This window comes from Postia placenta (genome assembly GCF_002117355.1).
Source record: "Postia placenta MAD-698-R-SB12 unplaced genomic scaffold POSPLAscaffold_20, whole genome shotgun sequence".
NCBI classification, from domain to species: Eukaryota; Fungi; Basidiomycota; class Agaricomycetes; order Polyporales; family Adustoporiaceae; genus Rhodonia; species Rhodonia placenta.
The window spans coordinates 678,498-692,822 of NW_020169851.1; the positions used below are offsets into that span (position 1 = coordinate 678,498).

General features: G+C 53.4%; 4 protein-coding genes across 4 annotated transcripts; 3 read left to right on the forward strand and 1 right to left on the reverse strand.

Moving 5' to 3' along the window:
- Positions 1–1,198: 1,198 nt before the first annotated feature.
- Positions 1,199–1,992, reverse strand: POSPLADRAFT_1068009 (hypothetical protein). Its single transcript, XM_024482257.1, has 3 exons — positions 1,750–1,992; positions 1,474–1,693; positions 1,199–1,415 (listed from the first exon to the last, which is right to left on the reverse strand). Exons 1-3 carry the CDS (start codon positions 1,911–1,913, stop codon positions 1,317–1,319), a joined length of 483 nt encoding a protein of 160 aa, XP_024333833.1. The 5' UTR covers positions 1,914–1,992; the 3' UTR covers positions 1,199–1,316.
- A 1,873-nt stretch (positions 1,993–3,865) lies between these two features.
- POSPLADRAFT_1104522 (hypothetical protein) lies at positions 3,866–5,254 on the forward strand (the record flags this gene model as incomplete). The annotated part of the gene is made up of 1 exon (XM_024483260.1): positions 3,866–5,254. A coding segment is annotated over one exon (1,389 nt), but the record flags the coding sequence as incomplete, so codon positions are not given.
- Positions 5,255–8,412: 3,158 nt separating this feature from the next.
- Positions 8,413–9,884, forward strand: POSPLADRAFT_1158299 (hypothetical protein; the record flags this gene model as incomplete). The annotated part of the gene is made up of 3 exons (XM_024487303.1): positions 8,413–8,580; positions 8,641–9,364; positions 9,418–9,884. The coding sequence occupies 3 exons, from the start codon at positions 8,413–8,415 to the stop codon at positions 9,882–9,884; spliced, it is 1,359 nt and encodes a 452-aa protein (XP_024333835.1).
- A 1,249-nt stretch (positions 9,885–11,133) lies between these two features.
- POSPLADRAFT_1068012 (hypothetical protein) lies at positions 11,134–13,965 on the forward strand. Its single transcript, XM_024482258.1, has 14 exons — positions 11,134–11,461; positions 11,532–11,632; positions 11,685–11,721; positions 11,779–11,839; positions 11,974–12,050; positions 12,112–12,594; positions 12,644–12,699; positions 12,749–12,930; positions 12,987–13,001; positions 13,060–13,134; positions 13,197–13,252; positions 13,319–13,434; positions 13,494–13,676; positions 13,738–13,965. Exons 1-14 carry the CDS (start codon positions 11,146–11,148, stop codon positions 13,804–13,806), a joined length of 1,827 nt encoding a protein of 608 aa, XP_024333836.1. The 5' UTR covers positions 11,134–11,145; the 3' UTR covers positions 13,807–13,965.
- Positions 13,966–14,325: the final 360 nt, after the last annotated feature.

Here is a 14,325-nt window from a genome sequence, read left to right on the forward strand (position 1 = left end):
GTCCTGGGCCCGATCGCTTTCGAAGAGCTGGCCTAAGATGTATCCCGTTCAATAGCATGACGCACGTTGGTACATTGCCATCGAATGAAATGATGCTTGATGCCAGTTTCTCCGCATTAACAGAGGAAACTCTTTTATTGAGCTTATCAATGAGCGTGTGGGCGCTATCGAACGACCACGCGAATACACGTCTGCTGACACTAATGTTGATACAAGGTCATGGAGCGAAACATTCACTGGTATATTGTACGTGTCGGTAATGAGCTGTAGTTTCAGTCAAACGCGCACCCGTGGCATTCGTGACATGGCAATGCACGCCTTGGTGTGTCTTCGTTTGTTCGGTTTCTCCATTGGCACTGCACTGATGGAGGCGTTAGTTCGTCAGAAAGTACAGCTTCAGTCGTGACTAAGCTGCCGATATAGCATTACGCTGAGTCCCTTTTGCGAATGGCTAACATGTATGACTTTACTGCGGTCTAGCGCAATGCCAACAAGTAACATTATGATCGTCATTTACGGGCGTACTGTAGAGCAAGCCTTGGTTGTACATGCTGTATCACAGCCTTCATGAAACCCTAGCACATTTGACAAACACAAGTTAGACGAAATCGAGCCCTCAGTAATAGACGTCATCAAGACCCCTGAAAATGTACGCTGTTTGTTCGGCAATTCGGACTCCGCCATTTAGCGTTTACAAGGCTGATTGCAGCTGAGGGAGATAAGCGTTTTATGGGTAGGAGTCTTAATGGATTATTCTTGGTGAACGAGCTGATGAAGTTGTGGGGGGCGCTTCCGAAAAGCGTCTTACGGAGTGGACGCCACGAAAGCCAAACAACAGACAATTCTCGGATCTAGCGGCCAGTGCAGAGTCTAGCGGCTGCAGAGCAGAACATTGGGCCGTGTCATTGCAGGTATAACAGTAGGGGCCGTCGCAAGGTCCGGAAGTTAGCCATGCTCCGGACAATGTACGGTCGGGATAGTGTTTTCCATGGGCGCGCCGTACTCCGAACATCAACATGGGATGTCAGCTGCAATGTCCAGAGCATGTCAGGACTCCGGGCAACGGGTCCAGCCCGCTGCGTGTATCAAGACAGCCTCCATTCCATCAAGTCGGTAGCATTTGTTATCAGTTGATGGCGCCGAGCGACCACAATCCTGATGATCATTCTAATGGTATCAGAGTCACCCCAGGAGATTCAGAAGACGTTCCCAAACATGTGGGCTGTATTACGCTCGAACCCGCAATACTACAGTATACACAGCAGACATCCTGCTAACCCGAGTACTCCAGGTTCGTCAACCCATCTTGAAGCTTCTTAAGAGATGGTGATCTTCTTCGGCGCCGTCTCCGGCGTCGTCTTCGGGAACGTCACAGTCAACACGCCGTTTTCCATCGATGCACGAATGTCATCGCTCTGTGGACATGTCCGTTAGCTTACGGCATTCTCTGCGTCAAGCAGACAGACTGCTTACCTTGATTCCCTGCGGGAGTGGAATCGCGCGCGAGAACTTGCCGTACCTCCGCTCGCGAACCGCGTAGCCGTTCTCGTCGCGGTCATTCGAGAATTTTGACTCGCCAGAGATCGTCAGCACACCATTGTGCACGTCGATCGAGACGTTGTCCTTGTTGAGACCCGGAAGCTCGAACGCTGCTGTCACAGTGTTCTGCCGGGCGTCCTCATGAAGATCCATCCTGTGAATGTTCGGTCAGTAAGGCAGTGTGCGCGCGAATGGACGAAGTAAACACACCTTGGGCGAAGGAACCTTGAGGAACTGTCCTGTCTCTGGACCTGGCGATTGTTGTTCTGTGACCCAGCGTTGGTGCCAGTACGGGCAGAGAAGGCCTCGTCGAACAGGCGGTCAAAGTCGGCGAGGGAGTAGAAAGGCTCGTAGAAGAAGGTCGAGAGGGACATGTTGAGTCGTTATGATCGTGAAGAAAGAAGAGGGTGTGGAGTGAAGTAGAGCGTATTCAAGCGAGTGTCTCAAACAAATGTGTTCTGCTGGGGAGAGGGGACTGCCCAAGAACAGTCCTTATATACCGTGCAACGGAGGGCGGTTAGCCACGACGTCATCGGCCGTGGAAAGTTCAGGAAGCGTTCACGATGGTAGACGATGCTGCCCGCGGCGCCGTCTCGCCCAGCCAAGTGCGCATCTGTCATGAAGGAGACGTACCTGCTGGTTGGTTGAGGAACCAGCACCCAGATTCGCGACATTTCGACGAATTTCCGGAGCAGTCGTTGGCATCGAAGACCCTCGAACCCTTTCGTGAGACCTCAGTAGTGACGAATGCCCTTAGTCAACAGTAATATTTCGCATTTTGTTGCCCAGCTAGAGTTGGAGGTAAGACTCATTCGTCGTCAAGACTCAAGAACGACTGGTCGTCCGACAGGCAGTTCGAGGAGGCGCCTTCGGAATTCTGGGTCGGCTATATCCGGACCGAGACCGCGTCTGAAGAGCACGTGCTCCCGCCGTCTCGGGACACGCGTCGCGATCGTGGCGCGTTCAAGTTGTGGCGGCACGCGTCGGTCTCGTCCTCCTACGCTCTCCCTCTTTTCGCGGTGAGTTTCTGCTCCTGGTTGTTGCGTTTATGTTGTTGGACGTCAAGCGCGTCCGAAGGACTGGGCGCATGCGGCAAGCGCACGGACCCAGGCACTAGGCTCGTGCGCAGGGCCTAGATCTTCTATTACATGTCCTGTGTTCTCCCGCCAAAGCTCACAGCGTCTCACGAATAACTCCCTCACTCGCAGGCCCCATCTCGTCGCGGGGACGCTCCTCGCACCTGAAGGTATCTTAGGTGAGTTGAACCACCATTGCGGTCTCAGTTGCCCATCCAGCGAGCGCTCGCAACAGAGTTCACACGGGGTCTTCGGGTTTCTTCTCCGGCTATCACGCCGAATTCGCTCATAGTTGGAAGATGTGTGCAGTTAGTCCAAGTTCACGGCCATACTCTGCACCCACGGCGTCGCGCCTGTTAGCATGCTACAGCCGAGCGATATCCTGTCACGAGCAGAGGAACTTCCTCCGCGCCAAATATATGGCCTTCTATAAGCTGACTACGTGCTATCCTTTGCCTGCGGCTTATGACCTCAAAGCCATCCCAATCTACTGCTTGTCGTTCATGGACACATTGGTCAGCATGCTGTTATGGGGGCGGGGACTGTTGTCTACGCGAGTGGGATTCTAAGGAGGCGCTCTCACCGCCGATGCCGTACCTGATCGCAGAATGGAGATTTCAACGTGATTGACTTCGCTCGTCGGCTCACTCGTCAGCGAGTCCCACATTTCCGACTGGTCAAGGTGTCGGCCGCCCTGATTAAAAATGTTGGCAACGGTGCTTATACGATGTGTTTCCGCCTTGCGCTATCAAACTTACTTTGTTGCTTGCGCACCACCGCCTGACACGGTCAACGTCCGACGGCAGCATACCGCCCGTGCATATTTCGATTTGTGCCTCTTGATCTCTCGCCTACGTTGAGATACCCCTTCTTATGGCTAAATACATTCCCATACCCTTATAGTGGCGCAGGATACCTGGCGCGCGGGTAGTATCTTGATGTATACTCTTTTGCCACATATATCGCAAGTACGAGTTTCTCGAGTCCGTTTGCGGGCTCTTCGCTCTGTTGACTGACGAGGAGTGCTGATGCAATGGAGGCGACAGTGTACACGCACTCTGTCTCCGTGTCTTGCTTAGTCGGACCTACCTCGTGTCTTTCACACTGCCTTTCATGATTTATGTGCATTTTCACTTGAATTGACGGCTGTGAACTTGGATTGACGACTGTGATCTTTCTTTTGAATCGTGTTTTATCTCTTCTAGACTCTCGAGCACTGATTACATACTCAACAGGCCACGCCCGTCATCATGCCTAACGCGGGTATAGATGCACTATTCTTCAACTCGCTCGCGCCATCTGCGCCCAGTCCACTCAGGAACCAACTCCTTGCGCTCCCTCATGACACACTCCTCACCGTGGACACGTTGCTGCGCTTCGTACTAGGTGCGCAATGTCCTGAGGACGCGCCGCAGGCCCTACGTTCATCTTGGACTGCTGCCCAGCAGGAGGTCGCCCAGCGCGTGCATCAGCTCAAGGATAATAACTTGAGCTCGGACAGCGAACACGACAGCCGTAAACGCGCGCGCGATGACGAGCCGGTCACGAACGCCAAGCGTGCTAAAACCTCGCAGGACAATGACACTGCGGCCTCTAGTACCATCGCGAATGATCTCCCACTCTTCACCCTGCACGCACTCTCACTGACGTCGCCGATCCGAAAGAAGGCCGATATCACGGTGCACGAGCACACCCTCCGGATCACACATCCGTCGACGCATGCCACCGAACATCTGCCCATTGCGCTATCTGTGATCCGTCGTGCCTTCTTATTACCTACCCGCGGGAAGACAAAACAGCACTGGTCCATTATTCTCATGCCGAGCGACGTACCTACTAGCGGAAGCAAGGCCGCCAAGGAGCAAGCGAAAGACGAGGCGCCGCCAATAGTGTTCGGAGTCGATGCGACACCAAATACCTTCAGCACGACGGGGTATGGCCCCGATGGCACGCCACAGACGACTACTCATCCGAAAGGCACACCTGTCGTATCATCACTGCGTTCGTTCCTTGAGCGGCTGTCCGTCCGCGTCCTGGAGCCGTCCACGGACATCTTCCGCTCAGCAATACCCGGAAATGCAGGTGTAGATGGCGTCGCCGGTGTCGAGGCGTACCGCGGCGCGAAGCCGGGCACGCTATGGTTCTTCTCCGAGGGCGTCTTATGGGACGGGCGGCCGGCGGAATTCTTTGCGTTGCGCGACCTAGCGCGGAACGGGAGCGCAGGCGAAGTGGAAGGTGTGCGCACGATCAGCGCCACAGGGCGGACTTGCTCGGTTATCCTGCGGCGTATCGAGGGCGAGGGCGTCGCCGAAGCAGCTGAGGACGACGCGGAGGACGAGGAGCCTGAGGAGCGGACAGTGGACGTGGACTTTGGGATGGTGGACGGGAAGGAACAGGAGGGCATCACGCGATGGGCGAGGCAGCACCGGCACCTGTTTGGCAAACGGGACGTGCCGCCGGCAGAGGACAAGGGGAAGGGGAAGGCTGTTGCACCTGTCGCGGACGAAGCCTCAGACGAGGAGGACTCGGATTTTGTGGACGAAGCATCGTCCGATGGGGGCTCAGCCACGAGCGACTCGGAATCAGAGTCGGGAGATGCGCAGTCGGTCGAGGAGGGCGATGCGCAGGCGTCGGACGATGAGGAAGAGGCCGGCGAGGAGGAAGACGACGAAGAGGAAGACGACGAAGAGGGAGAGCTTGACCCCGCCAGACATCCGCTACTGCGTCCGGGTCCGATGCCGAAATTGTCGCGTGCTGCGATGAATATGGTTGTGGGTATGGTGGAGTCCGATCTCCTGGGTACAGGGTCGAGCGGGAAACAAGGGGCTAGCGAGAGTGAAGAGGAAGACGAGTTGGATGACTGAAAATCTTGACCTCGGCAAGGTCTACACGCCATCAGGTGTGTTGACCTTCCCATTCGAGACGTCGGATGTGGCTCATATTCCGGGCTGCCATAGAGTACGCAGGCGTTCGTCTCAGTGATGACCGAATACGCCAATATCACATACTGTCACATTGACCGGCTTCCAGAGCAGACGTTCGCTTCGACGATTGATGACGAAAACGTGCAGTGTCGGAACCATATAATGCTATGCTCCGTCGATGTGATTTTTTGTTTGGGCTGCAAACTTGAGGCTTCGCGCAGCATGTTGGACAGATGCACCGGTTTTAATTTGAGGAGAATCACGACTATGACGCGCTTGATGACAGAAATTTGGACCTGTAGAGAGAATTATGCTCGTATCACATAGTATCGGTATGAAAGGTGTGGTTTCTATGTAGCTTGTACGCTCTGAGTCATTTCAAGCCGTATCTCATGCGATCGACCGACGAATAGGAATGAGATTGCAATATGGCAAACTCAAGCGCAATCTGAGAAGATTTGAAGGGTGGCATCCACGCACATGCACAGGTACTGTCTTGGGCCACTCGAATGGTAATACACTTGAAACCGTGTTAAATGGTCCATTTGGTCTTATTGAATACGGGCAAGCGACGATATCGTGTTAAGTTTGAGGTAAGTTTAGGAGATTTGCTACTATCGCGTCTAACGTCACATGGTATGAATGTATCGGCTGGAGCCTGCATTACTATCATACGCAAGTCAGCATGAAAAGATGTACAGTGGAAGTGGCAATATTCTGCAGGTGACATTGCATCTCAGGAAATGATTGTTCCGTTTGCAGACTATAGAACGACTTCAGGATGTAAACATCATAGAGATCGCGGCGACGATAGCCGGCGGTTCTGCCGTGCAAGCAGCCTGCGTTCAATGAGTGCAACTGGTATGCCTTCAGCATGACCGCTCTGGGAGTGTTGGAACATGATATGCAATAACTGACATTGCCACGACGTAGGCAGAATGGATGCTGAAAATGCTTGCCACGAGATATTCTGCCAGTTCCCGCAGCAGGGAAATACTTTTGTGATACATTTATTTCAGCACCGCCATGAAGATGAACTATAGGCTGGACCGAATCCCTGAGTCCCGCTTCCCTGACATGTTCGAGCTTTGAGGTAATTTGAGATGACGATTAGCGAATACATTTTCCCTAGTATTTTACTCCTTCTGATGGGGACTCGAATTGTGTGTATGAACATAATACATGGACATGCCCAGCAAGCTACTACATGCGGTGTCAATGCAGGACGTGCAGAGCGCCTCGTTCAGGGAGTTTCCAGAGGGAGAGTGCAAGTCTAGCATGCAACGCAAATCCATAAGGACTTGTGACAACAAGAGCATGATTTGACTCACCCCAGTACCATACGCTCCAAAAATAAGGACATCGTTACATATAAATGGCGCACAGCAGCCCGGATCATGAGTCGTGGTACACTCTTCTCCTTCGCCGGCACATGGGACGCTAGACGTCGTGCTCGAGGGCGCTGGGACCGGTTCCGCACACACGAGGAGTAAGCCGACAAGGACTGCGAGAGCGGTAGTGGGGATGGAAACGCGCATTCTGTGTCGATAGTTCTGCAACGTAGCGCTGAAGGTCAGCGGACGCATTGCGGATGTTGTGATTTAGATCTGAATGCGTACCAGAATTCAGCTGTGGCTACAGATGTACTAGACGTGCTGGCGGGGCACGTCTTCAGCTAAGCGTCGACCTTTATATTCGGGAGTCAGTGGCATTTGACTAGGTAGCTCGTCAGCTCATAGTGGCAAGGCCTCAGGCCCACTGTCATCGGACCTGCGCGCACTACGCAGTTGAAACAATGCCAAGACCACTTGAAACAGGACAGTAGACGTCAGATGCCTGAGGGTGTGTGCTAATCGGTTGGACGCTTTGGGACCGCTCGCTGCATTTCACGGAACGGCGCGTCGACGAGCGGCAGAGGCGTTCATGAGCGTGACGTCGGCGGAGCGCTCGTGCCCATGATGCGCCGCCTGTTCGTCATTAACCCTTCACCAGTTTCCCAGTGCGCTAGGTTGCGTTTCACGGCGAATTCGGGATCTGGAAAAAACAAATTGAGCCACAAATGCCGACACGCAAGCGATGTGATAGGCCTCATGGCGCTACAACATGCGAACGTTGTGAAGTACCTATCGATGCTATGGGTGTTTTGATATCTGACATGAGTCATGTGTTTGCACCACAGGCGGTAAACAAAACGCACTAATTCTCAAATCCAAGATCCTATGAATGCCGCGCTCTTGGTGCTTGATCGGTGAAACAAGAGCATCACCCTACGGGAATAGACGACGTCAGACAGTTCCAACAATGATTGCAATGTATCGGGAGGAAGAATGTCATTTAGAGTAGCCTATCAAGTGACATGTGCCTGACACTATCGTATGTGTGAGAAGGCTGAAAAAACATGGTCTTACCACACTGCATTGAAATTTGGTATTTGAAAGTGATTGTATAGTGATGCTAGACAGGAAGATAGGCATCAGCACACTGCTTCGTCTTTTGAACGGTTGCGAGTGTCGGGTCCACCCGGTCATGTCCAGGATTTGTCAACGTAGGGGCGCAACTTCACGGACTAAAGTGAGCTGTCCTCCAGAGTTACATAAACGCAATAACAGGATGTTAGGACTATAATCCACTCGGATTGATGCATACCTCCGAGTACAATCGGTGTCAGCGCTAAGAGTGGGGACACGTTCGTGGCGCGCCCACGTGATGACGCACGACACGCGTCAGGCGCGCCAGTGTCCTCTCGCGTGTGACGTCACCTCCTCTTCGCTCTTGTCCCCGATGTATATATTGGAGCTGCGCCGAATATCCCCATTTCAGTTCTCTTTATTCGACGTCCATAATCTCCTTTCATCTCGAATAGACCTGCAACAATGCCGAAGACCACGATCGACGCAGCGGGCAGCCCACTTATTCGCCTCAAAGGCGCCGTACAACAGTATCCATGGGGGCGGACGGGTAGCGCGTCACTCGCCGCGAGACTGGCCCCGAACGCAGTTGGGCCTGAATTTAAGCTCGACGAGAAAGAGTCATACGCGGAGGTGTGTGTGTATATGTCTTTGTGTGATGTTTTTAGTCTGAGGCCGTGCAAACTCTCGTAGGTCTGGATGGGAACACATAAGAACGGGCCAGCACACCTCTATAAAACCCCATCAACCTCCCTGCAGTCCATCATTTTGACCGACCCAGCCCGCCTCCTGGGTGCACCAGTGCACGACAAATGGCCTGACACTCCGCAAGTCCCGTTCCTATTCAAGATCCTCAGCATTGAGAAGGCCCTCCCGCTGCAAGCCCACCCTGACAAGAGCCTTGGCGAACGCCTGAAAAAAGAGAAGCCCGATCTGGCACCAGATGCAAACCACAAGCCTGAAATTGCAGTCGCGATCGGGAAACCGCTCCCGGGCGAGGACGCTGACATCTCATTCACGGGCTTCGTGGGCTTCAAGCCTCTTGAGGAGATCGCCGCGAACCTCAAGGACGTCCGCGAACTGCGCGATGCCATCAGCGACCGCGCGGCGGTGGACACCTTCGTACATTCGCCATCACGAGAGGGCCTCAAAAAGGTGTACGCGGCGCTGCTAACGCACGGGGCTGAGGGAAAGGCGAAGGCACATGTTGAAGCGCTCGCACAGCGTGTCAAGGAGGGGGCAAAAGCAGTTGAGGGGTTAAACGAAACGCAAGCGCGCCTTGTCCGCAAGGTCACGGAACAGTATCCAGGAGACGTCGGGGTCTTTGCAACAACATTTTTCATGAATTTCGTGACGCTGAAACGCGGAGAGGCGATATACATCGGCGCGGACGAGGTGCACGCGTACCTTGAGGGAGGTAAGTATCGAGGACACTCTCGCAAACATGTCATGTGTAACGGTACACCGCAGACATCATCGAGTGTATGGCTGTTTCAGACAATGTCCTGAATTCTGCGTTCGCTCCACCTGAAGAGATCAAGCAGCAGGTACCCATCTTCCTCGAAATGCTCACCTACACCGCGCGTCCTGCCTCCCACTGGGCCCTGCCAGTGAAGCCGTACGCACACTCGCTTCAGCGACGCACGAGCGCGTACGACCCGCCTCTCGAGGAATTCACCGTGCTAGGCACGTCGTTGCGCCCAGGCCCGGGCGGCGTTGGCGGGGACGGGCGTCGCGAGAGGCTGGGCGCGGTTGGTGGACCCACGATCGGGATTGTGACGCGGGGGAAGGTGCGTGTGAGCGCTGGAGGTGATGCCCTCGACCTTGAAGAGGGTGGTATTGTGTACGTTGTCCCCGGCAACGAGGTGCAGGTAGAGTTACTGCAGCCTGATGGAGATGGCGAAGGGGAGGTATGGTGGGCGGCATGCGTAGCATGAGGATCAAAAAAAAGGTTTGATGTGAGAGATGTTACATTACTGTATATCAATGGAGGACGAACCGATGGATCCTGTAACTGTCTAAGCTTCCAGTGTTGGTCTGGTAGCCACTGTAAGTAAACGATGTTTCATCAGGCCGAGTATTGCAACTTGTCATATTGAGCGGGCTTACCATCCCTCAGAATGCTTTTTCCGCACGTTGATATGTTGTGAAACAATCACTTATATGCAGTGATTGTCAATTTGAGGGCAAATTCTCCGACTTCGGAGCTGGGGGGTACCCGAACGGGAGAAAGCGTTGGTGTACGGATGGAAAGCTAACATATTGGTACTGGCCATGCAGGCAAATGTGAAACAGCATGTTGTCTATGTTTAAGGTTTGCGAGTACCGCTGGCTCCAAGTCCCGGAAACTGCCTGTTCCGAGTCGTAATTTCACAAGCGCCTCCGCCCAGCTTGACATCGTACTCTATGTAGATTCTGTACTATGCCTACCAGGGCCTTCAAGTCGGTATCCTTGCCTGACTGGCCCGGAAGCCTTTTGATGACAGTTAGGCTAGATAAAACCGCCGCTAAGCGTGGCGGACTTCAGCCTATATGGCGCGAATATGCTGGAGAATATAAGAGCGATTAGCATTGTGGAAACAGTCAAACAGTCCTGGTTTCACTTATCGCTAGTTTAGTAGACACATGAGCACTATTTCGATATGTTTGCATCCGTCGTGATTAGGATTGTAGCGGAAACTCCGATCGCCTTTGATCGCCGAGCGTGGGACCTATTCGCTACATACGACCTTCCGTCCTCTTCCTCTTGCTTTCACGGAGTCTGCTACAACCCTCTCACAAGGCGGCCGTCTTGTTCCAATGACTACTTGCCATTTCTCTCCTCCTACATGTGGCTGTCGTGGCACGTGTCGGCTGCGGTACGTCAGTGCTCACGCCATAAGAGTCTCGTCGAAAGGCTAATGCGGTCAGGAGTCAGACATGTGGAAATACGAGCATCATGATGACACCAAGTGCCAATTCAGTTCCTCCAGGGCATCTGAGTCCAGCGTTTTTCGTCATTGCGCCGTTTGTGCGGCCATCGCCGTTCAATGATCTCAGAGTGTATCTCCGCTTGGATGCATCGCTTGATCCGCAGCGAGACTGCCTTTTCCCGCGTCTGTGGGAGGAATGCGTACGGCTGGAGTACGATTCACGTGCTTGGTTAAAGGCAACGTTCCCGCGTGATCCGCCCCCTCTAGCGCGAAAGTCTCCTCAGCCATGTCAATCCCTCCTGGAGTCTCCTTCGTTCTCCGTGTCCTGCTCGTATTATGCTTCGCGCCAGCGTGCGTCGTGACGGCCGCAAGCCTACTCTGGCGAACAACGCTCTTGACAATTCCGACTTCGCTGGTCATATTCCTCGCAGTCATCAGCACGCCCTTGGCGATATGTGTGCGTGTCTCGTACCGGCAGTGGAAATATCAGCGTGCTGCTGCACGCCTCGGCGCCATCCTACCCCCGCGCTGGGCGGGCAAAAGGCTCGGCAATTTGGACCTGACGAAGCAGATGTTGCAGACAATGAAGACCGGGTATACTGGTGCATAATCGCTTTCTGCTACTTCCTCGCGCTGCGCTTGACTTATGGAGCTGGGAAATAACACGCATAGCGGACTTTGCATGGAAGGCATTCAATAATCTGGGAAACACGGTCCAGATCAACATCTTGTGGGACACGTCGTATATGACGTGCGATCCCAACATTATCAAGGTGAGCTCGCGCAATGTAGCAGTCGACCTTGACTTGACTCCTTCTCACCTAGTGTGTCCTTGCGACTGAATTCAACAATTATGAGAAAGGTGCACGAGCATGATATGCAGTGTTTTGAAACCCTATACAAACGTCCTCCTTCGTAGGCGATATCTTCAAGCAGCAGATGGCATCTGTCCTCGGGACGGGCGTGTTCAACTCCGATGGTACATCTCGCCCAGTTCAAAATGCATGCTGTGTGCTGACAGTATAGTTCATAACCCTCAGGGGAGATGTGGAAGTGAGTTCCCGAATTCCAAAATGACAAGCGCCCATTGCTTGATGAGGGATTTTATGCACAGATGGCACCGCGCGATGACACGCCCATTCTTCAACAAGGACCGTATCAGCCACTTTGAGCTGTTCGACCGCCGCAGTGGTGCGCTATCAAGTGTTATGTGTTACAATGAATGCCGTTGATGATATATTTTCCTCGACAGTGCAAGCTATTGCCAAAATGACTGAACGTTTCCGCTCAGGGTATGCGGTCGACTTCCAGGACCTCGTGTCTCGCTTCACAATTGACTCGGCAACTGAGTTCCTCTTCGACTCTTGCGTCGACTCACTCCAGCAGCCCCTCCCGTATCCTCACAATGGGCGACCGACGCCATTCGCGCAGCCCGCAGGCGCCCCGGTCGCCCTTGCTCCCTCACGAGCAGAGGCATTTGCAACTGCATTCATGCGCGCGCAGATTGTGCTCGCTGAGCGTGCGACAATGGGCCGCATCTGGCCTCTGTTTGAGACGCGGAAGAACCGCACGGATGAGTACATGTGCGTTGTGAACGAGTACCTGGACCCGATTTTGAAGGACGCCTTGCGGCGGAAGGAGATGGCCAGCAGCGAGGGAGGCGTAAGCGGTGACAAGCAGAGCGATGATATCGATGGAGAGACCCTCTTGGACCATCTAGTTCGACTGACAAGTGGTGAGTTTTGCCTGCGTTTACGGAATGATCCTCGATAATGTTTGTGTAGATCCAGTCGTGTTGCGTGACGAAGTGCTCAACATCCTCATCGCGGGACGCGACACCGTGTGTATCTAATTTCACACACACGACCCATCTCATGACTGTTTCATAGACTGCTGGCACACTGACATTTGCGGTGTATTTCTTGTGCATGTACCCTGAGGTGTTCAAGCGGTTGCGCGCAGAGGTCTTGGAGAACGTCGGTTCGCGTGGGCGCCCGACTTATGCAGACATCAAGGAGATGCGGTACTTGCGAGCTGTCATCAATGAGACGATGCGATTGTATCCTGTCGTGTAAGTCCCCTGTGGGCCTTTTGCGGAGTTGGGCAACATTGCTTACTGGCTATTAGACCATTCAATATAAGGTGAATGGCTTGCGGGATTTAATTGTACGAGTATGTAGCTGACTGACTGCATGTGCAGATTGTCGATCAACGAGAGCACCCTGCCGAATCCTGACCCAAATGGCAAGCCGTTTTACGTACCACCCAAGACCATGTACGCTCGGAGCCGCTAAACAAGACTTATCCTGAACATTAATTGAATTTCACGTCACGCAGGGTCACGTACACGGTATTTGGGATGCATCGCAGGAAGGAGTACTGGGGTCCCGATGGTACGTTCAGCCCAAGACCACATCTGCGTTCGAGCGATTGATTCAGTGTGCCATTCGAACACGCAGCGGACGAATTCGACCCAGACCGATTCCTCGACGAGCGCGTCGCGAAATATCTTACAAAGAATCCGTTCATATTCCTTCCATTCAACGCCGGCCCACGCATCTGCCTCGGGCAACAGGTGTGTCTGGTCACAACACTGCATCCTAGCGTTACCCAATTCCGATCCATCGATCGCAGTTCGCGTATAACGAGATGTCCTTCTTCTTGATCAAGCTACTCCAGCACTTTTCTGCGATGCAGCTCGCGCCCGAGGCTGCACCCCCCGAATCGCTGCCTCCCGCAGAGTGGGCGTCCACCGGATGGGGCCGCAAGCGGTTCGAGCGATTCTGGCCAAAGTCGCACCTGACTCTGTATTCCAATGTAAGTCACACTCTACTTTAATTTACATGTAGAGGTTTACGAGCTTATGTGCCACTTCTAGGGCGGTATGTGGGTCAAGATGACCGAGGCCGACGGTCTCGGCAAAGACGGCCTGGCTGTCGATATCTGAACTAAGATTCTGGTCGGCGACGACTGCGAAATATGCTGACTCGAACCGAATGCTGACACAATATGTGAAGTGTTGTAAGATATTGTTGTAACTGCTAACGTCTTTGATGTACTTTGTATGAACGCAGTATCTATCATCGTGAACAGAGCCACACCCTTTCTGAAACGCTTTGTAGATGCATTCGTCCGTCACTTGGAGCGTGTGTGGCACGTAACAATGCATCGATCGGCTCACAGTCTCATCCTAGCTAGACCTATTCGAGGTCACTGTTTGCGACAATTCCTCTTCCCTGATAGTAGATCCCGGTCCGCTTGTCAAGGAACTTGCTCAAAACATCACGGCCACCGTTCAGGTGAAAAGCGCACGTCGTCCGGAGAGTCTGGTCGAACCTCGAGGTCAACCTGGCAGTAATGGCACTTCTTCCTCCTGAGCGTGAGGAGATATATGTCCTTCACGGACCACCGGTCGGGCCCGTTTCCTACCGCCCACTTAGCGTGAGCAGCCTCTGGCTCAACATTC